The sequence below is a fragment of the Balearica regulorum genome, chromosome 1, assembly GCF_011004875.1.
Source record: "Balearica regulorum gibbericeps isolate bBalReg1 chromosome 1, bBalReg1.pri, whole genome shotgun sequence".
Lineage (NCBI taxonomy): Eukaryota > Metazoa > Chordata > Aves > Gruiformes > Gruidae > Balearica > Balearica regulorum.
The window spans coordinates 97,829,377-97,853,574 of NC_046184.1; the positions used below are offsets into that span (position 1 = coordinate 97,829,377).

At 38.9% G+C, this 24,198-nt stretch overlaps 1 protein-coding gene across 3 annotated transcripts; it reads left to right on the top strand.

Annotated features, from left to right (window-relative positions):
- LOC104632011 (suppressor of tumorigenicity 14 protein-like) lies at window positions 1-23,786 on the top strand. Of its 3 annotated transcripts, none has more exons than XR_012837927.1 (17): window positions 1-849; window positions 1,149-1,317; window positions 1,979-2,103; window positions 3,066-3,133; window positions 4,183-4,364; window positions 4,460-4,498; window positions 5,269-5,485; window positions 7,952-8,088; window positions 9,539-9,636; window positions 10,659-10,771; window positions 11,633-11,766; window positions 15,530-15,637; window positions 16,732-16,851; window positions 17,477-17,660; window positions 18,349-18,529; window positions 20,223-20,359; window positions 22,963-23,786. XR_012837927.1 is itself a non-coding variant. In XM_075767838.1 (17 exons), the coding sequence occupies exons 1-17, from the start codon at window positions 742-744 to the stop codon at window positions 23,119-23,121; spliced, it is 2,370 nt and encodes a 789-aa protein (XP_075623953.1). In that variant the 5' UTR covers window positions 1-741; the 3' UTR covers window positions 23,122-23,786. The 3 variants fall into 3 exon arrangements, 2 of the variants coding, with proteins under 2 accessions (XP_075623953.1, XP_075623957.1); XM_075767838.1 differs by having other exon boundaries at window positions 18,349-18,620; XM_075767842.1 differs by lacking the exon at window positions 4,460-4,498 and having other exon boundaries at window positions 18,349-18,620.
- Window positions 23,787-24,198: the final 412 nt, after the last annotated feature.

Consider the following 24,198-nt stretch of genomic DNA (forward strand, 5'->3'; position numbering starts at 1 on the left):
GATTGATCCCTTTTGTAGTCTCTGTGTGATCTATGTTGGGGTTGGTTTGTTCCCTTTTTGTTTTATGGGTCTGAGGTTTCTTGGGCCTGTTCTGTTTTTCTAAGTTTTGTTCTTTGTGCTCACTCTCTTTCTCAACATGTATAAAACATATTATTTCCCCATACACATCCTTGCTTTTTCTTATTTTACAAGCAGAATGCCCTGACCCTGTTGTTTTGCTGACTTAAAGCTGTTTTTAATTTCAAACAGGAAACGTGCACACGAATTGCTTTGCAATTACCTTTATCCTGTGGTACAGGCTTGAGGCTGGAAAATTCAGGTGGTCTGTGGAATTGTGCATGTCTTCTCTCTCATAAATATTTCTGCAGATTCTGGCAGGTGTTCATCAGAAGTTGTCTCATTTACCTTTCTCTGGGACTTTTTATCTGTAAATTGCTTGCATGTCGTTTGCGTTGTGTCCTAAATCATTTCCTACTCTTGTATTTCTGGAAGAAGGGGGTAGCTGATCTGTTTTCAACTGATGGGATCCGTATCGTATGTAGCCAGTTAGGACAACAAAGAGTTACAGCGACGTTTAACTTTTCCTCCCCACCTTCTTTGCTTGCAGATCAGCTGGCTCCAGCTTCCAGCAGTATGGCAAAGGCGAAATGAGAGAAGCCTGGTGTGCTTGGCGGGGAGAGCCATGCGCTCCTCTGGGTGATGTTTAAGAAATGAGGTTCATTTAGGACTTTGTTATTTGGGATGTTAAAAGGCATTTGTCAAGGCGTCATGACGCGGGCTTTCCCCTCCAGCCGGGTTTCTGTGTACAGCATCCCGGCTCCGTGCGGCTCTGAGCAGACTGCGGGGCAGGTAAGAGGCACCGGCTGAGCTTTACAGAAGAGGGTCTCTCTGCCCACTCTGGTGTACATCGACCTCCACTCTTCATATGCTAATTGCTCCTAACCAAAGTGAGAGCCATTTTTTCCCTTCACCTGCGTAGATTGAAATGTATGTCGCAAGCACATGGGTTTGATATGTGACGTAGCTGATAACATGAAAGATATTATCTTAATTGAAACCTCTTTAAAAACTAAGAGGGCAAAAATGCTAAACTATGGTGTGACAGCTCTTGTGTCATGTAAGTGATGCCTTTCCATGTCTGTCTTTAGGAAAGTCTGCGTATCCGTTACTGTCCGTCCTACCTAGGAGGTTTATGTCAGAAGTACTGCTTCTTCAAAGGGATGAGGCTGTGTTTCTGGAGGAGATGGCCTCTAGGAATATTACCTGTAGTTTCTTTGACAGTTACAGTGATCGTGCTAGTCCTGCACTACTCATTCTGTAAGTGTTCCTCTCCCCAGCATGATCTGGATGGGATGGGTATTTTGCACTCTGTGAATGATTGGCACGAAAAGCTCGGCACAAAGCAGCTGAGCACGTAATGTGTGTAATAAGCTACTGACTTTCCCTTCTCCTTAACTTCTTTGTTAAGGCAACAAAATTCACAAAAATTAATGATTGGTAGTTGCACAAGAATAATGAAGGTATGTATTTTATCTCCAAATTTTTTCTCTGCTTGTGAGTACCATCGTTATTATAACTGTCATCTTTCCCAAGAACCTATAGGAATTAACTGTCTATCTTCTATTTGCTCTTTCAAAACAGAACAGTTACCTAACTTATGTATGCTCCTTCCCAGATCTCAACTTACAGCCATCAAAATCATATCTCTCCGGGAAGACAGCACTGCAAAAAATGGAATTTTAACAATTAAATCTTCTTAATAGAAATGCCTGTCTGAACGTATACCTCATCCCTCTTCTTTCCTTCTGAGCATTAGTCTATCAATGGGACTGACTCAGCACTCTGGCTATTATGATGTGTTTCTCTTAAGAACTAATGACTACCAATGCCAAAGACAAACACAAGCCTCTTGTGCTGGAAGCTTTTCCCGTAATGTTACTAGGTGTGCTAATTTTTTTATCTTTTTTTTTTTCCTCAGCTCCAGCTTTCTCCTTTATTTATATTGGTGGAAGTGTAGAAATTCCTAATTTGACATATACGAACGACCTCAATGATCCAAAGTCGCAGAAATTCCTCCTGCAAGCAGAAGCAATCCAAAATTATGTAAGTTCCCACATAAGTATAGCAATAATTAAAAAATATTTATTACAGAATCACATTGGCAATGAGGAGAAGACTCCAGTTAGTCACCTTTTTTGTTTTGGTTTTTTTTTCCCTTTCAATATAGTAAGTTTAAAGCTAGCAAGTGCCTTGGTGGTGCACAGCTTTAGGGATGTAGTTAGGCAACTGGAGTTGTGTGTCTCGCAGTAAGGCCAACATTTCCTAGGTAATAAAATCTGGGGGGTTCAAGGTTATGGACAAATTCTTCTTCATAAAGGAATTAGGAGTGTGGTTTTTGTTTTGTTTTACTTAGAGACTCTTCCTTGCTACATTTTTCTCTTCGATTGTTGGTTTTTGGTTTGTTTTTTTGTAATTATAGCTCAAATTCAATGCTTAACTTTTTTGGTATTGTTTTGTTTTCCCTTATTCCCCAAAACAATGCTTGCTTTCTTGCACTTCTTATGTGAGTTCCTATTTGTGAGATCAGTACTGTTTCCTGGGTACATGTGAACAGCGGTCTTAAGCACAAAGCAGTTCTCTGTTAGACTGTATTTCCCAAAAGAGCTAATCTAGTGTCTCAAAGCTGCTTTGTGCACAGCCAATACAAGTTGCTTATGTCCAGATTATATGCTGGAAATTTAAAGACTGAAACAAAAATGTGAATTTTGTATTCATAAAGGCTTCTTTTTTCATGGCTAATTATCAAGAGGTATCTCAATGGTCCTGAAATATGATGTGACTTAAAAGTAATTTTTTTTTTTTTTAGTGGAAATTAACACACATTTATGATCCTTATTTGTTATATTTTGTGAAAATGATGAATAATGCTTGTAATATGGGAGGGGGGTGAGGAAGGGGAAAGGAAAAAATAAGACAAATACTTTATAGCATAAGACATGATATTGAGATGATAAGTGTTGATGTAACACTTTTTACATTTTCTTTTACCTTTTTTTAACTGTCAGTTTGCAGAATCCTATGAGTCTTCCTTCTTGGGAAAGTACTACCTGAAGTCTGTAGTGGCTGCTTTCAGGTAGGTTCTGTTCCAGCATGTGGTATAAATTTAGAGAGACATTCAATTGTGATTGTCTTTTTTTCATACATTTTAAATTAGTTATCCAGAAGAATATGCAGATCTCTACGACAGGGAATGAAAAATGCAGAAATGCACTTAAGTATGTGAGCTAAGAGCTAGGCTAATAGTGTGATTTCTGTCTTGCCTTGTAGAATTGGTGAGAGGAAAAAAAGTTTGATTAATTGTGCCTTGGTTTTATGGGTTGCTTTGTAGTCTATTCATCTACTTTTTATTTTTGAAATCACAGTTCAGCGGGGTTTTTTCTCTACCACTAGCAGAGTCTTATTTTGCAGTTTTGTATTTAAATGAAGTTCCTTTTTAACTTCTCAAAACAAAACTTAAAGATATAATTTTGGGCAGGGCGCCTTACTTAAGCTCCTGGTGAGAAACATAAATACATTGAGCAGATGGCTACTAGTATCCTGACAGGATTTGAAAATTTCTAAAAGGTTGAACCATAGCTCATTCTGAAAGGAAAAGCGTGATGGACTGTCTTGTTGAATCACTTAAGTAATACTTTGTATATGCACGCATATAGATTATTTATTTTAACAAGAATTGTGTGAAATCTTGTATCAACGTATGGACATAAAATGATATTGTCATATGGTGTGACACTCAATTAAAAATATTAAGGAAAATGTGTCTAGAACACATTTGGTCTTAAAAGTGTCTAGATGCATAATATAGTCTTAAAAGTGTATAATTATGCAGCAGGGAGGGAAATATCCAATTCCGGAAAAATTATTGCAAGGATTTTCTGTGAGATGTAGTTTTCAGCCTCACTGTGTTACTGTGTAAGCAGCATGTTTTTGAACTATTTCTACTGTATAGCAAAAGTAATTGTTAAACAGGAGAGCTTTTTTTGCCACTGTGTTCAGCTGCAGCATTGTGCACAGCAGTTCAACTGGCTATGAAACTGCGTGAACAAAAAATGCAGACCAGTAGAAATCATGTCCAAAATACTAATTAGAGGGTATATACGATGCATTTTTTTCCCTCCACAGTGAAGGAGAGTCTGGACTTCGAGCCTACTACTGGAATACATTCTGGGCGCCACAAGATGTGGTTGCTTCTCTGAAAAATTTAACCCCAGTGGAACAAAAAGAAATCAGTAGTAAACAAGCAGCTCACATGTTGGGTTATTCTGGCGAGGAAGATTTTGATCTCGTTACAATGGAGCTTTTTGGTAACAATGTACCTGTCATTTAATACCTATTCTGTCTATTTTCTTTCTCCAGTTTGGGTCTTTGGCTTGTGTAGCTGATAGTTATTAAATTTCAGTTTCAGATTCTGCAGAATATGATGTGATGCTAAAATCAGGTAATTGTTCTTCAATGCTAGCTAATATCACTTCGGGGGAAAAAAAATCCTGTAACATAAAAATGACAGTTACCCAATTATTCTTCTATCTTTAGGGCCTACGAACTAAATCAGACTAGGGACTTCCCTGGCCTGTGCTTCAAATAAAGGCTGAGATGAAAATGCCTTACAGCTTTTATTCTGATGTTCTGTCTAGAATCGTTGAAATTTAATAGTTCCCACTGAATTGCAATGAGCTGTGGCTCGTTTTCTTGGCATCTTTTAAAAAGCTACTACATAAAATTATACATAATTTATTTGCCTTGTGACTAGATAATTTTGGTTATTTGTAGTTAGGGATCAGTCAAATACTGTAGAGCTTTAAATCACTTTTGCCTGGTTTCTCCATATCAAGCACACCTCAAGATTGGCTTCGTATTCTTCGTGTTCTCTGTGTATGGAGGTGGTGAAGAGAAAACGGCAAAGGAAGCGTTAGGTTTCAAGCAGAGGTGGTAGCAGCTGCACCAAGTCCCCTCCTGCTTGCTGACTGCACGCTGAGCAGATGGTGGTGGGGCATTGTGCTTCCTTGGCCAGAGCAGGAGGAGAACGTGATGCAGCCTGGTAGGGAAAAGGGAATAGGGTTGTAAAAGTTAGGGGAGAGGAGATTAGAGTAGTTGAGAAGTGTGCGTAGGTGATTGTTGCTGCCTCTTCTGAAATTTTACCCAATAACTTAATTTATCTTTCAACTTAAAGGTTTTTCAGCCACTGATCTAGCTTCTTTTGTATAGCAGTATCCTTTGACCTGTATGCCAAGCCAGGTAACAACAGGACTCTAACTCTGATGAATCCCAAAAAGTCTTTTTATCAATGGAGGCTGCGAGTTCCTTCTAACCATGTGGTGAGGCTGGTAGTTATCGCTTTGCATGGTGTCACTCCAGAGAGCTGTGCATCGCACCACTTGTCAGCATATGACTTCCTTCTTCCTCTGCAGAACAAGATCATTACAAGGTATGATAGTACAGAACAAAGATGTCTTATTGAGCTGTACAGAAACTCTCTGAAACTGTCGTGATGTCAAAATGATATCAAACAGATTTCCAAAATGTAAAAATCCAAATACAACTTAATTAAAAATCTTATATAAGGCTATAAAAAGATCTTTCATATTATTTCCTCCTCCTTCCCCCACAATGAATTATAAATTCCTGTGGGTTTTTTTCTACGTTATGACTAATGTTTATTGGTTTTGATTTTGTGCAGTTACTGTCACAACTCAAAATGATACAGACGTTTATTTATTTATTTATTTATTTATTTATTTATTTATTTTTAGAATATTGTATTCTATTACTTTTGGAATACACATGTTTCATAGCAGTCCAGTCACAGGCAAATCCCTGTTCATAACAGGGATGTTGTGCCTATGGAAGGCTCCATCCCCAGAGTCACTGTGTAGTCCGTCTGCATAAATGAAATCAATGAGCTTGTAACTTTCAGTGGCCACAGTGCTCCCACTTTCCAGAGTCAAATTTCATGTATGGACATGTTATCCACCATTAACCTGTCTGAAACGCGTTTATTTAGTAGTGCTTTAAGTTACTCGAAGTGAGTACCTAAATGAGTCTCTATTAACAGACTTCTCTCTTTCCTCCTGCAACACGTGAGGAGAGCTTGTCGCTGCTGGTGGCCTGTCAGAAAGCCAGGCACAGAGTGGGCACAAGGGTTTTGTAAGGAGTTAGACACAGACTGTAGCATAACGTGGAGAAACCCGTTCCTGATGCTGGACTGCCTCTTCTCTGCTGCTGATTATGGGTTATTGCCAGGACTGTTACTCCATTGCGCGTTATTAGCAACGGCTCAGCTTTTTAGGAACTAGAAATGTAGAGTCGGCCACATGCATGAAAGAACCAGGAAGCTAGCAAAACCAACACAGGTGTAAGAAGTAACGTGTTCAGAGAACATTGATGCAGTAAGCTGTAAGACAGAAAGTTCAAGAATGTGCACTGATGCCTGGCTGTCGAAGAACTGGAACGGAATTTGGTGATTGAAATGATGTTAAAAGCAGTATGGTACCTCCAGAAAAGTTGACTTTTTTGGTTACTTTTATTGCCAGCCTAACAAATGTGTGGGTTTTGCACATGTCTATCAATTTTCTACTTAAGCTAAAAGCAGGTAGTCACATATTTAGGATAGATGCAGTAAAACTAATAATAATGTCTCTGATATTTGTGACAGCCAGGAACTATTGTATTATAGCCGTTATTCCCTGATGTCCAGGTCTAGGATCACACATAGTGACAAAATGATTCTCACCGGTTTCTGTAAACTGCAGTAATACAGCTGTTCAGTGACAAATATTAACGAGTCAGTATGCTGAGATTGTAAGGTGTACTGTAAAAGTAGGTGTCTTATGGGCAACTCGTCTCATATGTGCTTGCCTTGCTTTTCTGATGATACTGTGACAAAAGGTACAGCTAGAAGATAAGGCAAGCCATCAATTGGGTAGAAGACCAGGATGCTGAAACATTTCCACGTGGCAGTGGGGAGGGGTCTCAAATTGTTCATTTTATAAAAGATTTGACAAGTGTTATGATAAAAAGGATTTAATCATGTCTGCAAAAGACAAGCAAACTGCAGATCTATGGTGCAGTGTCTCGCATGAAATGGGAGGAGGGAATAGCCTGCTAAAAGCAGAAGAGGACTACTTTCAGATTAAGGTTCAAAAATTTGATTTTAATGCTTTCACTCTGGATCTGAGTGACAAGTTGAAGAACTTGATGCAGAGGTGTGATAGAAATACTGTCTTGCTGTGAGATCTGATCTTAATTATTCTTATTTGCTGCGTATAGGAAAAGAGAAAGCTTGCTTACTTTTCAAAATGCATTTCAAAATGGAATAAATATAAGAGTGAATTTGCAGATGCAAGAAATAGTATCTCAAATTAGAAGTGATAGTATTTCAAGCTTCGAGATATAAATTAACTCCTCATTATTTAAACAAAAGAACAACGAAAAGAAATAGTTGCCATGCATGGGGCTCGACAGCTTTTGTGACATGTGAAACCAAGCTGAACGTTAATAGATTGGAAATGCTTTGGGCTTATTTTCTCTCGCAGAGATGCTGCACAACACTGCTGCACTGGCACTTGTTGCCTTTTCAGTGCTACCCACTGAGGCTAGCACCGCCTTTTTGATGCTTCTACACGTCTGAAAACTCCAGGGCACCTGTTAGGCAAGAATATCTGTGATGTTCACCTTGAGTGGCTCTGCCTCAATGCTGGGAAACTCTAGCATCTTGTGTAGTATCAACTGAGTGGAAGAGTAAAAGGGAAGTGGTAGCCAAGGGATTATTTCTGAAACACAGATGACCAGATCGGTGTTATTTTTGCCCAGTTTCTCAATAAAGATGACTGGAATGTGGAAAATTTCATTTTTATTTATTTATTTTTTTAATGCAATCTTTTTAATATTTCAGATGGTGTGGACCTGTGGCCTGGACTCCTGTTGTACGTTTAACTTCATCGAGTAATGTAATGTTGCTTACCTTCTCACTGGACCGAAGAGAAGAAAGCAACGTATTAAAAGCTCACTTTCAAGCTGTTCCTAAAATCAGTAAGTAATTAAACAACCATCTGAAGTAAGCACACTTATTTCTCTTGCTCCCTCTAGAAAAGTTAATATTGCCTGAACGTATCTGGGGGTAGGGAATGTCGGCATATAAATCCAGGGAATTGTCATTCTGGTCCACACTTAAAAAAATGTCTGAGAACTGCATAAAGAATAGAGAATATCCTTTGGTCTAGGAGATTTTTTTTGTCTCCTGATTCCTGCCCAAGTCATCTTTCTCAGAGATTACTCTTACTACACAGGTAACACTTATTCAAGAGCAGTGGTAGCCGAGCAGCCAGCTGGATAGCTCTACTGGCAGAGCAGCACTTTTATCAGTTTTGGCAATCTATGCCCAGCTCGGAGAATGCATGTTTAATGAAAATGGAAAACAAGAGCAAACACTTCTAATATGTCTTTGATCCTTTTCTGAAAGCACTGTTCAGTGTAGTTAACTGTATAAGAAAAGTGTGTTCAAGACCTAAGATGTATATTTCAAACCTATGGAGTACTATGAATTTTGCAAGAATTCTGGGTGATTAGTGAAATATTTTGAATAACGACAAACTGTAGCATTTTACAGGAGACATAGGGGCTTCACAAGTGAAAGTTTAGCCACAGTTATTTGGTAAAGGTCTAAGTGAAAGAATTTTGACAATTAAGCACGTGACTATTTTTTAACTTGTGGAACAAATCATAGGGGATAGCATGTGGATAAAGCTTACATATTTCAGCTTATGTCCTTCTGGATGCTGTTTAAGCAAATACTCATCCCATGCCTGTTACAAATTAGAACTGCTTCATTGTTCTGAAGATGGGCACTCCGAATTATGTATAGCCTAGATTTTGCTACAAAATTTTTTCTGTTTTCAAAATTGTCTTAATTTCTGATATATTCATATTTGCATTCACTGTGTTACCTAAAGGAAATGAAAAGCACTAAGGGCTGGGTATCTAGGACAGTTCTTGGTAGAAAATAAAACCTCAAAGATATTGTTCAAATGTGGTGTGAATTTTCAGACTGAGAGCTGACACAGAAACTTCCTGGTTTACATTAAATTAATCAGAAGTTTCATTTCAGTGGGCTGATTGCTTTTTAATTTTTGAAAATGTCTACAGAAAGGTCTGAAGTAAATTGGAAGGGGGAGGTCTGTTGTGTCTGCATTTAATTGCTTTTTCCACTTACCATCAAATAACATTTTTTTAAAAAGTCCACTCAGAGGTGTTTTGTGCTTATCCTTAATTGTAATTTGATCCAAAAATAAGAGAAATTCAGAGTGATGGGGAAGTGGAATTACATGATTTTCTGTTAATACGGGCAAAATCTGAGTTTAATACTGTCACCACCCATCCTTCTAGCTCTGTACGTAGAGAAGGGTCCTAGCAAGTGGAGTAGGTGCTGCACTTCAGCCCAGCTGAGATAACTGTCTTCCTTGCTGATATATTTCTCTCCCAGTGTGTGGTGGTCATCATATTTCCTGGAACGGGACACTGAGTTCCCCTTATTACCCAAGTTACTACCCACCAAACATTGACTGCAGCTGGATCATCAGAGTAAGTGCTGGGAAGTCTTCTGGGTAGTGATGACTTTGCTTTATGTGATATAAATATAAAATTGGGAGAAATGGCTTTCGATGTGGGTGAAATGAAGGGAAAACATACTAAGAGCACTGCACCTGACTTCTTCTCAGGCACCCATTTCTTTCCTGATCTACGTAAAAGTGTCGGCTCTGAGAAGGAAACATTGCCAGCTTCCAAAAGGTTAAGTATTATTCATGACAGAAAAAAGCAGTGGGTAAGATGACAATTCCTAGCAGCCAGAGCAAATTGCTAATAATCAGGGCTTTGCTTCTATGTCAGAAAGAAAAAATGGTCATGTAAATCGTGCCTCATGTGATGGCTACCACACTGTATTTCCCTGAACTCTGCAGAAATAGGACCTTCTCTGGCTTAGAAATTCAGCTCTGGATTTCCAGCAAGTCCTTTGGCAGAACTTAGAATCTGCTCATGATTTTCACCAACTTCCTGGTGCGTTTAGCTATTGCTCCATTAAGCATTTCACTACTTTTTTGACTTTCCCTGGAAAAGGACGTTCTTCATGTCTGTGAGTTGGCAACAAGCTCTACCCTTCACCTGCTCAATGAAAATTATTAGCAGCTTGTAGCACAAAACTCTCATCTCTATGCAAGAAAGGGAATCAAAAGGCTTTCTAAAACAGTGAGGTCATAGCTAATGCAGTCGAGTGACCAGCTACCATAGATGTCTTAAATTAACATAAACTACGGGCACATGTGGCAGTACAAACATAGCGTGAACCTCAGATATGGTGCTTTCTGCTGGCTGCAGGAAGGCTTACACTCCTTTATCTGACACAGTACGGCAAAAGCTGGGCCTAAAAAGTTTTCTATGCATGTCTAAAAACAGCAGATTTTTTGGTTCTTCAAAGGTGCTGATTTGCCTCATAAGTGCAGTATTTTCAATCTGATAATAAGTACAACAAGATTTACCATCTTAGAAGCACAGGCCTTTTCATTTTGTGGATATGTGTGTCAGGATATTTATCCTTTTATTTTTAGGCACCATTGCCTGGCTACAAGCTGTCATTAAAAATCCTCGTAATACAAATTCAGGAGAAGTCTCCAGGGTCCAGTAAATGTGATAAAGACTGGTTAGAAATTGATGGGGTTAGGTGAGTAAATGCACTATTTTCTGACATATTAATTTGCACTTTGATGTTCTGCATAACATACTGTATCTATACCTTCTTGCCACTTCCAGTGCAGAAAAATACATTTCAACAAGAATTGGCATGCTTCCACTGAATTTCAGCAGAACAATCTTCTTAATCCTGCCCTAGTACTGAACACTTGTCATGATGTTAATTTAAGCATCCTGCTTTTTCTACAGTGTTAGGCATTTACTTCCTTTGTTGTTCCCCTTAAGAGCAATGATAGAGAAAACTGCAGGATTTTCTGCAGCTGCAGTTGAACTGTAAATTCCTGGCAATGGTCTTGACATGGGTGAAGAGCTTGTGTCATCTGAAGTTTCATTTTCTATACCACTTACTCTTCAGTGATTATAATTGTTTTCTGTAAACAAGAAAAATTGCACTAAGACAAATTGCAATGTGTGTGCTTAAAAAGACAAAACAAAACGGTATTCAGACTGATTTGTCTCTTGGGAGGAGCACATTGAAACCATCAACAGCTGTTGGATTTGTAGCCTTTTGCTTTTGCAAACCCAAATGGGAAATCCAAAATCAAGCATGCTTAGAAGTGGTTTGTATTTAGAGGTAGATTCTGACATTGATCATCTTGCTGTATTGTGTTTCAAAGTCTGCTGGTCCCAGCAAAGTTGTGGAGTGGACGGCTCTTGTAAATAGGCTTTCTAATATTTCTGTTGGGCTGTTTTAACACTAAAAAATTAGCTGATCTTTATTGTGTTCTTTTAAAGGTTTTTGGCATTGGTACCCTTCAGTAAAAAGGGAGGTAGCGGGATAGTAGTGGTCAGTTTGGTTAGAAATTAATTATTCTCACTTTTGCCTTGCCAGATACTGCAAAGCTCTCTCAGAAAACCACAGAATCGGAGAATATGGCTATTCTGTCGCAATCAACTTCCATTCTGATGAACTGGTCACCCACAGAGGGTTTTATATCGAATACAAAGCCTTCAGTCACGCAGACCGTAAGTGAATAAGCACGTACTTTAATTTGCAAGGAGAAACCTCTGAGAAACCATGCTTGACAGACCAAGCGCATACAATCGACTCGCCTTTTTTTCTTAAACCAATTGCAAGAGGCAAATGTTTAAAATGTTATTATGTATTTAATTGAACAAATAGATGTACAAAATTAGATAAAAATGCTTTTAGAAGCTAGTTCTTACTTTCTAACTTCTAACAACACTTCTGTAAAGCGGGAAGTAAAATTTCCCAGTTTCTGTAGATCTAATTATTTGGCATTTTGCTAATGTCTTAAAATAGCCAAGCTGCAACATGAAAATAGCATGGCAGAGAACCTCCAGGCATGACTCTTCTGCCAACAGGAGTTAACCATTAATAGTTAGTCTTCTCTTTAAAAAGCACAACTCAAAGTGCTCTGGATCAGCTTCCAGGTTTAGACAACCTATTTAAGTTTTCAGTAAGAGTCAATGAAGACCCCTTGCTAGCAGGTGTTCTGGAAATATGACTGGGTTTCTTATAGCCCTTTCTTGACTCCCCAGGCACTTCTGGGGAGTGTTAGTGTTAGATTTTTGGGGGGCTTCCAGAGGGTGGAACAGGGATTTTCAGGAGATACACGTATTTACTTGTGATATTTCTTAGGAAAGGTACATCTGCAACATATTTTTGTAAATGCTTTCTCTTTCCTTTATCCAATTAACGTTTAGGTAGCTGAAGTTCTCTGTGATTTCAAGAGATCCGTTCAGTTTGTGGAAACCTCTTCAGATGCTCAGCTTGCTTGACTGAGCGTCGTTCTGTTCGCTGCTGACTTAGAAGTAGTTATGTATTAAGATCTCTGGTATAGGTTCTTGCTTCATGCCTTTCATTAGAAATAAGCGGCAGATTTTGTGGTCAGTCGTTCTATAGGACTCAGATATTTTCAGGGATTTTTTTTTTTCTCTCCATAAATGTGTGTGTCTTTCTACTGGAAAAAGTTAGTGTCCTATGGTTACTGCCTCAAAAACAGTTCAGAGATGAGTCAAAGCCTAAGAATACCTTTTTCTACAGCGAAAATCCCCAGTCTTTATTGCATGTGCAAGTCTTTGTGCGCTCTGCTCCATTTCTAGCACTGAGCCAGCAAGCAGATGGCTCAGTCACGTAATCACTCCTTAGTCACAATTTTAAGGATCCGTATTAAGACTCACCAGGAGGGCTAGATCAGCTGTGAGGTGTCTGTATCAAGTCGATACAGTAAAGGCATTTCTGGAGGGCTACCTGAGACAGCAGAATGTATTGAGAGCACTGATCTTCCACGACAGCCTTGCCTGTAGCAATAGCAAGGGGAGGGAATTAATTTTCTCCCACATCTTTAGCACCTGCAGCCACCCACCTCAGATTAGTTTCTTCCCACTGCTGGGAGCATACCAAATCACGGCTGTTAAAAATCAGAGGCACTGCTCCGTGTTGACCTGGAAGGCTGAATAACTTCAGGGGATGGTGAAGAGAAGGCAGAGAGACTCCCGCTTTGAGCTGGTGCTGGCTGCGGAGCGGCTGCTTTCCTCCCACCCGTGTCACATGCAAGGCAGTGAAGAGGGCTAAATGACTCCAGATTGGAACTGATTAAATAAATGTGGGACAAATGTGTTTGGTCCTTCAGTCTGATTTAGCTGTTAATTTGCCTGTGGTGCTACAGGGAAAAAAGTTTCAAGTTGACTTGACCTGGGCAGGAAGAGGAGTTTTTTGGCTACTGATTCTTCCACAGATCAGCTTTTCTTTTTTTTCTTTTTTCTTTTTTTTTTCCTCTTCCCCTGACACATCTGAAAAAGTGGAAGAGAACAAACATTTTTGATACATTTCAAAGAAACACCTTAGCTTTGATACTAGCTGTTAATTTAAGTGAAACAAATTCTTGGTGAAAGGTTGTTTCATAATGAAATTGCTAGATTTGAAAAGTGTTTGATAAAGCACGTATTCACATCAGACATGAAGTTGGAGTGCAGTAGTACAGAGATGAATTTCTACAACATTTTAATGTCAGGGAATTTGTATTTCTAATACTAAGGAAAATGCCTAGTTTTGACTTCCATTGTGGTTTGTGTTTGTTTGTTTGTTTGTTTTTCTCCCCTCTCCTTAAGTGCTCCTGTGTAAAATACATTACCTTAACAAACTGAAGAGGTGTTCATTATTGGTACTAATGACATATCTGTGCTAATCACTTTCAACCCTTAGAGTGAGGCAGTGAATGTGAATTTCATTTTTAAGTCAATTTAGGTGAATATTAATTAATTCAAACTGCTTGATAAAAATCTTTAGCAGATTGTGTGAAGTAAGATAGAATTTCCTCTTTTAAAATTCAATTTAGTTCATAAATGACACTAGCTTTGGTTTTTAATAGCCATTTTAATATTTTTTTCATGGTATGGTCCTGTGTTTTGCATTTAGACTGTAACAGCATTTCTAGTGCCATTAATTTCTAATTTTTGTAGCTTGTCCTTAGATGTGCACATAGAACATGCATTCCTTCAAGCAATCAGTCTGAAGGCTGGAAAGGCTGCTCAGATGGTAGTGATGAATTAAATTGTGGTAGGGCAATTACTTCTTGTTTGTGTTCTCCTGTAAACAGTTTGTTCCAGGAAGTTTAGAGACTGGCTGAAATTATTTCTAAACGATTGATAATTATCTTTAAAATCACATGAAGGATGTGGGTGAAGATCTAAAAGTCTGGGGAAGTGGGAGAACAGAAAAAAATGAGAAGGGAATTTTACACCAATCTTTACAAATTAAACTTCCCCCCACCCACCCAAAAAAAATAAAATTAAGCAATAAGTAGTCAAAGTAAACTATTTGTAAAGAGTGAAAAAGGTATTAAAAATTGGCATGGAGTTTTTTACTTTGTTTTTGTTCTCTGCTGTGAGAGGATAAATAGAGAAGTTGTACTTTGGTATTGTCTTGTGTAACAAACTTATCAGTAAGTAAAGGAAACACGGTTAGAAAAAAATATAGAAAACTGTTTCCAGAGAATGATTGCCAATGACCCATTACCAAAATGGAAGGATATTTTTATTGTCATTCTGCCAGTATCTGTTATGGGATATCAGCATAATTTTTGTTGGTGATCCACAGGATGGATTAGAGAAGATGTTTATGAAATAGCAAAAGTGCCACACAATAGAAAGAGAGATGTATCTAAGAGGGATGTATTTATAAATCATCCTGACAAGCTGGAGAATGCATATGGAGAAAATGATATCCCATTCAATAAAGACAAGATCGGAACTTGAGTAATCAAATACACATGCGAGTTGCCTAAGTAGCTTTTCTGCTGAAAGATGGTTGGGAGGGTGATAGTGGCTCAAAAGCTGACTTGAGAGTCACAAAGTCATAAGATTTTCCATGTGTATTTTGTGTTAGTTTGGTGTTTTGTTGATTTTTTTTTTTTTTTTTAAAGTGTCACACTAGGATGTAAGACAGGAGTTTGAAACAATCTTCCCAGTCACCAGTGGGAAGGCTTCAGCTAGAGTACTGTATCCACACTGGGCACTGCACGTCAAAGAAAGCAGGGAACAATGAAGAGACGCCAGAAAGAGTGACCAGAAAGTAACCCAAAGTCAGAGAGTGCAGCACAAGTTAGGTAACGCAACAAGTCTCTCTGCCACTGGAGGCTGTCGAAACCAAGGTAGACTAATGTCTGGCACAGTAACATCAAGGTGGCCTCTGGTAGGGAGTGTAGCACATGGCTGCTGGCCAGTTATTTGTATTATAAAACATTTATGGACCTTTTTTCTTCAGGTTGTAATTCAGAAGAGTTGAACTGTGGTGATGAGAAGTGTAAGCATCAGTATAAGACTTGTAAAGATGATGACAGCTGTGGGGAGGACAGCGATGAAAACAACTGCTGTAAGTATATATTGTTAGCTATTTTCCAAAAGACGGTGGATGGTAGAAGCAAGAATATACCTATTTTAATGGATAAATGTAGTATTTCTACATATTTTTTGATAGCACAAAGTACGAGTGTCATAATAGTGAAAATAAAATATGCAGAGTATAACTAGTTCTTGGGAGAGTCTAAACAAGAAATTAATGAAGCAATATCCAAGATAAAAGTGCTTTTAGTTAGATGACTTAACCGCAGCTTGCTGATGATCCTGTTAGAAGACCACTTTCCCCCCAACTGCTGCCTGATCAGTAACAGACAACGTAAGGGAGAGAGCCACAATAGGTTTGGGATTTTTGCCCCTTGCCACATGCATGGTCCCTTTACTGTAGATCCAGCATGGTTACGGACATTGCTGGTACTGCTCACGTCTCCCTAGTGACTTGCTGCATTTTGCCTTTATAATTTTTGCCTTGCTTTGAATCTTAGGTCCCTGAGGTAGCCAGGAGTATGTCCTTGTTTGTTGAAAAACAAATCCCTCCCACTGTTTAGAGGTCACTGTAAACAGCTGATAATAAGAATGATAGTCATGGAAGCCTATTGCTGCGATCTGTCAGGATTCCCACGTGGTTATCTGTGATAGTCCTTAGGAAAAAAATTATTGGAGGGGAGGTATAAACCTCTTCCACAATTTTCTAAATCTTCACTTAAAAACAAAAAAGTTGACTTCCAGATGATATCAGCCATGAAGATTTATAATTTGTAATGCCAGTGGTGCTGGTGAAGGTAAAACAGCAGATCTGAGAAGCCTAGCTTGCTCTGGTTAGATTTAAGTAAAATGGGAGTGAGGACAGTTGGAGGCTCTTCTGTCTTTTTCCTCATGCACAGTGGAGACTGAAATTAGTGAGATCATTAATCACAGTAGAACGTTCCCTCTGTCCCCTCTCCATAGAAAGACCAGTTTACACCAGTACAGGCTACAACTTCAAGCAGACTGCGATGTGTAGCTTTGAACAACTTTTTCACTGAGGAGGCTGAACGTCCAAGGTTTTTTTTTAACGATTTGAAACCATGGCTCCAAACATGTGACATTATCTTCTCTCTCTTATTTCAGCCTACAAAAGTTGTTCCCCTTATGCGTACAAATGCCTCAATGGAAAATGCTTACTGAAACCAAATCCTGAGTGTGATGGGAAAAGAGACTGTGCAGACGGATCTGATGAAATGAACTGTGGTGTGGTAACATTTATTTAAAAATTAGTTACTGACTTGGTTTCCCAACTCAGGAATTTGTGCTATGGCCAAGCATTATTGGATTAGGAATTGATTAAATCAGATGTGAATTTTAAAAAAACGTATCTCCTGGTAACATCTGTATAAAACTATCTGTCTCGAATTTTCCACTGTTTCATTTTAAATCCACGGATCCATTCTGTCTGTAGTGACTTATCTCAAGCAATGCACGCTTCCAGGATAAGCTGGTAGGTCCTACTGCTTGTTTGAGCTGAATGAAATGCAGTCAAGGAGCTGTGTATGTAAGGAGGGGAAAAGATATGAGACTTTATTCAAGCAAACTTTTGGAAACAACTCACCTTAGAATTGTGCTTAAATGTCTTTTTTGACTTACTAACCTCTTTAGAAAGCTGTAAAGGAGGATAGGCAATGATAGGTTTATTCCTCACCTGCCCAGTAAGTGAAAATGGGCAAGTACTCTTACCATTTTATGAACTGCACAGTAAAAAAATACCTTTTTTTCCAACAACTTTGAGGTCTATGGATAAAAGTTTAAGTATTAAGCATAGCAAAGTGAAATGACCTTATGTCTTTTTGTTACTATTTTATTCAATTATTTCTATTAGCTTGTGGAAGACACCAACTTAAGAAAAACAGAATTGTTGGAGGTGAAGATGCAAGATCTGGAAAGTGGCCTTGGCAAGCAAGTTTACAGATGGGAGCACATGGCCATGTATGTGGTGCATCTGTTATTTCCAACAGGTGGCTCATATCTGCTGCCCACTGCTTCCTGGATTCTGATTCTGTGAGGTATGTAGAAGTTATACTCTCACAGAGCATTTGCAGTTTAATAACCTTACGGTGTTGCTTTCAAAAGTCTGCAGTAGCTGTTCCTTGTCTGGAGAAGTTGATTCAGGGTATAACTCTGTGACATGAACCCTCAATATTGTATTCTGCTGGCTTCAAAAGGTCTAAGTATCTGAAGTAATTATTTTGTCTCCGTCGCCAGCATATCCTGCATGATAAAACACACTGTTTTGTGAGATTTAGGTTAAACACCATTTTTTTAGAAGGCAGGGATTTTCGAAGTAAAAGCTATGGCCTTTTCTCCCACAAAAAGGACTATTTATTGCTAAGTGGAGTGTAAAACTCACCAGTGTTCAGTTTAGGTAGTGTAAATTGAAAAGACATACCTCTTAGATGTGGCAAGGAGGAAATAGAGTTTAATAATACACTTTTCTGACTTCCAAAGCACGGTGCATTGCAAGGACTCGGTCTTATAGCTCCAGGAAATTATTATTTTCAAAATGGTAAGTAAAACCATTACTTAACGTTTTAGGACACAGAGAGTATAGTTTATCTGTCTTTCTAAGTGGTATTGTACCCCATTCACTTTGGTTTTGATGAATCTCATCAAATACCGAAAAGTAGATAGAATGGAGTGAACTGACGCTGCCTTACTTTCCAATAGGATGTTCTAAAAACATTCTCTTTACAGATACTCCGTTCCTTCGGGCTGGAGAGCATATATGGGCTTACATACTATTAGTGAAAAGAGCAATCGTGTAGCTATGAGATCAATCAAAAGGATTATTGTCCACCCACGGTATGACCAATCTATCTCAGACTATGACATTGCCCTGCTGGAAATGGAGACGCCTGTATTCTTCAGTGAGCTGGTACAGCCCATTTGTTTACCCAGCACCTCTAGAGTATTTGTTTATGGAACTGTCTGCTATGTAACTGGCTGGGGAGCCATAAAAGAAAATAGTATGTTCGTTTCCTGGATATACTTCTTGCAAGTTTGGCTTAATTTGAAACTCCTAACAATAACGTATTTATAGTCATAAGAGAAAATACCTGCGGTTTACTTAGTAGGTCTGTAAAAAGCTAGAAAATGCCCCCTTGGCTACAGGCTGTGAATTCTGAATGTTTGCTTGGATGGCAGGTGGTAAGTGCCAATATGCGTACTTGGGTGTCACAGACCATTGAAAAGCAAATGAGTATAGATTTACAAAAGTGTGCTCCTTTTCATGCTCATGGCTCATTTTACCTGGTGAGCAGGTCAGAAGCAATCTGACAGGTAAAGAAAACAGCGACTTGCAACTGTTGCAGAGAAAGAATTTGTCTCTAAGACTGTTTGACACTATGGGGCCGTGAACAGCAATAATTGCAAAAATATCGTGGAGGGTTTTTTGTTTTGTCTGCCTTAACCAAAGGCAATTTAATGTATGCCTCGTGAAGCGTTCTGCCTGTGCAGTTTGGATGCTGCAGCAGATGCACCTTGCATGCTGCAGTGGGGTGGCAGGAAAAGAGCAAACAGAGTTGGAGGGGGCCGGTGGGGGACCCCGTGGGATCTTGGCCCTGAGCCGGGTTTGAAACCTGGGCTTAGACAGCTCCTCAGCATTGCAGTGGTCCCCGCAATTGCCTAGTTCCTCATGTCTGAGCAGACGCCATATGCTATGGTAATTTTGGCTTTCTTAATATGCCTTTTTAAAAAAAGATTTAAATCTAGATAATAACATAATTGGCTAATGAAGTGCAAATGGCTTTGCAATTGATGTCTTCTTACAATGTCTTGCTTTTTAACAAAATGATGCAGGTAATATTTAAAAGTCAATATAATGGCATGTGAAAAAAACCTCATATTTTTCTATCTTACCTGTTTCATTCCCACCCCCACCTCAGAGCTGAATGAGCAAATAAACCAAAACCCATCACTTCCTCTGATCATCCAGGTACTGAAAAGGTTATGTTCACTGCTGGGCCAAAACATGACTGAAGATATTTAGCTCGCAATGATACCTTATGCCAATACTATACTACAGAATTAAGCTCTTAGCATCACTTGTGACTTAAGGGCTTGATTTTTTTTTTTTTTAATTATTTTTTTCCCCCTCTCAGCTTTATTCCTCAGCTCCTTCCCTGGAAGTGAAAAGATGGAAAAGAATGTAGAAATTTCATTTAGTAGGACTTGGACAATGTTTGGAGTAGAACCATAGTGTAAATAACAACAAAAAGCTTTGGGCATAATTTGAAATGGAATTCAAAATAAGTCACACTGTATGGTATCTTGTATTATACTCATAATTTGCATGACTTTTTTTACTACTTTCTGGCAGAACAAGCTCATAAGGACAAAGACAAAGTAAATGGAAAGGTGGTGCATAGGGACCTCTATGTCTAGAGGGTAGTATAGGCAATAGCTTTTAAAAGCTGAGGGCAGGCAGCAGTTGAAGGGAGGGGAATTACTCTCCTGTCATCACTTGAGTAGATTTTGAGTTTGGAGCAATTATCTTTTGTTTTACAAGTGGTATCTATTACAAATCTGTACCACCATAACCTCTGCAATGCCATTTGTATTTTTCCTAGGTCATCTTGCCAAAACATTGCAGGAAGCTCGAGTGAGAATAATTAACCAAAGTGTTTGCAACAAGTTGTACGGCGATCTTATCACAGCACGTATGCTGTGTGCTGGGAATCTTAGTGGTGGCATTGATGCATGTCAGGTAATGTGGAAATTGTAGAAAAACTACAAAGGAATATTTGTTTCCATTGCAAAACTGTTCAGAGCTGTGCGCTGTTTGTTTTTTGTTTTGGTTTGGTTTTTTCTTCTTTTTTTCTTAGTAATAGAGAGGTATCGAGAGTATAGTTAATTTAACATGACAGAAAAAGGCTGTCCAAAATAAGGAAGGAAATTTGGCATAGATAATCTCTGAATCTCTTGAGAAATGTTGCTTTGCAAGGACAAAGGGGTAAAATGTGCCAAAAAGAATTCTTTTTCCTCTTCAACAGCCCCATTTCCTATAAAAGACCAGAGATGTAAGGATAAAGGAAGTTGGGGCTATCTGTGAGTTTTGCCATTCATGCTGATTTTTTTTTTTCCTTTTTTGGTGTCTGGGTGTGGGATTAATAAGATACTGTAACAGTATGATGAGTAATGTATTGTTACAGTTACAAAGAAGTACAAAAGACAAAGGTAAGCTAGGTTTGGTAAATGCAGTTGCAATGCTGCCTCTTAGTTTCATATGCTCATTCATGTGAAGAATTACAAGTTTTGATTACATCATGGTATCATAAGTTGTACAACCTACTTCATTTACACACACAATCAGAAACTGCTCTTCGGGCACACTTCAACTGTCTTGACTCTGCCTTCTCAGTTGTTAGACTAGTTGTGTACTTTATCAGTATTTAAACGTATGATGAATATCAAAATTACAAACATGGCCATTACACCAGTTACTGTGTAAAGGGAGAGAAATGTCTTACTGATTTTTAGACTGTGGTAATCTGATAAAATAATGACATTTATATATTACAAAAATATTCTAATGTATAGGATAATTAATTTTCTTAATGGATCAAAGTTCTTTATACACAATAGACTATTTGCAGTTTCTTCCTGCATTCTCTAAGTTCTAATTCCAGTAATTATTATTTTTGTTAACTTCACAGGCAGTTTGCGTGTTACCTTGGACCTTGGAACTGTTTTGCAAAACATGTTGTTTTAGAGGCTTGATGTTCTTCCAAAAAAACTCTGTTGCTTAAGAAATGCCCTTGAATTTTCAGATGGACGTTTTAACTGTTTCGGCTATATACCATACTGGTCAATCTGGTTTCCAATGTAGTATGCTGTGTTTGAGTCCTAGCATGCTGGCTCTTTGGGTCTTTAAGTTCTTAGTCTGGGTAGCATCTTTGCTACTTCTTCCTTTTCTGTCACTAGTACATTTCCTCTGCAGTGCTAGAGAGGAAGGATGTTGGCAGTTCGGGTCCACAGCACCTGAAACCCTTTTATGACGGTTCCAGACTTGTGCGAATCCTGGTTTGTTTCATTTCTTCAAGGACACGTAAACTGTGCATGTACTGCACAGATTATGTGAAGCTTCCAAGCACCTTTCATCTTTAGACAATGTGATACTTAGAGAAATGAAGCATTTACTCTTTCGGACTCTGTTTTCTTACTACTCTAGGACGTTCTTCGGTCTTGGTTCCTCTTTTTAGGATCCTTCCTCTCTCCACCGGCATACGACCCCTTCGGTCTTTCAGAACTGGCCGTGTAATTGGCCAGGCTATACAGCCTCCTTTCTCAAGTCACTTTGAGATCGGCCTCTGGGATTATCAAAATTGCCAGTACGACAGCAGCCTGAGAGAGAGAGAGGAAGAACTGTTCTGGCTCCTTTTCTTATCACTAGATAATTTTGTTTGGTTGGATGATGAAGGCTTTCTATTGTTACCCTTTTCTCGGTACGTGGCTTCCTTCTGACCTCCTCCATGTTTTAGCCTCAGCTGGGGGCAGCAAATAAACCCCAGCGTCAGCCTGGAGGCTCCCGACTGCCTCGTATGCATAAGGAGCAGCTGCAGAGATGAGCTCCATTCAGAACTGCTCAGAGTTCTGTGAACTGGACCGTTCACAGAAGGCATACAAGGTTAAAAAAAAAGAAAGACGCAAAGCATTTGGGAGCCCAAATGCATTTTGATCCTGTGAACTGAACTAAATGGGAGTTTTTACTTTTCTAAGTTGCTTACAGACCTGCACATTCCCTTTCAGAAGCCGGTTCTTATTTGCACATTCCTTAGTCTTTGTTCCTTCTTTTTCCTCTATGAATGTAGACACAGTCTTGATTATGAAACTGCTGAAAATACATAATTGTGCCTAGTTTGTTTTTTGTTTTGGCATTTGGGGGTTTTTTTGGTTGCGAGTGAATGATATTTTTCTCTTCCTATTTAATATACAATATAAGAGTTCTGCCTTCAACCTGTGAAGAATTTAAGGTCAAATGGTAGCAGAATTCCCACTTTCCATCCCTGTGATCAGTTGCTTTATGAATCCTGTAATGGGACATTAACAACGAGTAATTTTTTTCAACTACTTCTTGCCATTGCTTTTTATTGATAAGTGTGCTACTTCCATAAGTTAAAAAAAAACCTGAATAAATTTGACCTCTAGCTGGGTACATTCTATCCAGAAATAAGATTCTAATATTAAATTGTAATTTGAGAAAGAGAGGGGCAGGTATTTATTGTCCTTAAATAACCTAACTTTTGTTACAGCGCTCTGTGGGCATGTGTGCATTTGTGTGTACTAATGGCTGAACTGCCTTCATTTTAGGGAGATTCTGGAGGTCCCTTGGCCTGCACAGGGAAGGGAAATAGATGGTACCTTGCTGGCATTGTGAGCTGGGGTGAAGGATGTGCTCGGCGCAATCGTCCTGGTGTATACGCTAAGGTGACGGCGCTTTATGACTGGATTCATCAGAATACAAACTGATGTGCCGAGGAGAAAATGCAGATCATCTCTGTTATGAAAGCTGCTTCCTACAGTATTCTATCATTTGTTGTTCAGCTAGCAGTAACTGTTCAGGTTCAGAGCAACTTCAGATTCCTTACGGATTCCTCTTCCTTATGCCCAGCAGCAGAAACAGCACTGCCTTAACAATAAAATAAAATGGTGGATTAGAACCTGTAACAAAAATCCAGACAAATCTTTCTTTTGCAAACCTTCTCCTCTCCTTCCATCTCCCTTCCTATCTATGTATCTATGTATGTTTCCACTTAAACATACCTGGATATTCATGGCCACATCCCATGTGATCCCTTCCCGGGCTGTGCTCACATGGCCACACTACATTCAAAGGGACATAAAAGGAAAAGCGATTTATGTGGTTGGATGCGTCCTTGGACTCAAAGAAAGTAGAAGACGAAACGCCAGCCACACTCCTTTAACTCTAGCAGTAAATGTAGCTTTGATAATTATAATCTCCTGATGAGCTGACCACCCCAAATCTAGCTGATTTAAGGTTTCCAAAGCTGTTCGTGGGACTTAAGAATGCTGGTATTCACTTTAAAAAAAGACCTGTCTAGATGGTCTTAAAACTGTGCTCAGTATTTGGAAGGGTTTAGCTTTCACCTTTAATGTATTAAAAAAAAATAAAATTGAAGCTGGCAATTTGAATACCAGTCATTGCTGTCCCCACAGCACACTTTTATTCTACCATATATAAATGTGATCCTTGTTTAGTTTTAGACCCACCTTGGCAGCATGTGGAGAAAACACTGGAATGAGCTAGCACTGTAATCTGCATGCCATGAGATTCCTGTATCTAACACGGATAGTGTTTTTCCTTCCTTTCTTGGGTATCTCCCCCCCCCAGCCCCGATGCTGTGTCAAACTTACTACATAAGCTATACTCAAAGCCTATATTTTAGGGGGGGTTAGTATCTTTAATGGCTAGTCACTCATTCACATCTTCCTTTTTAATAAACTTGTGGTAAAAATGCAAGTGGCTACGTTTTATTTGTTTGATTGTGCCTCAAACTCTAATCCCCAGGTGCAATCAGAACTACG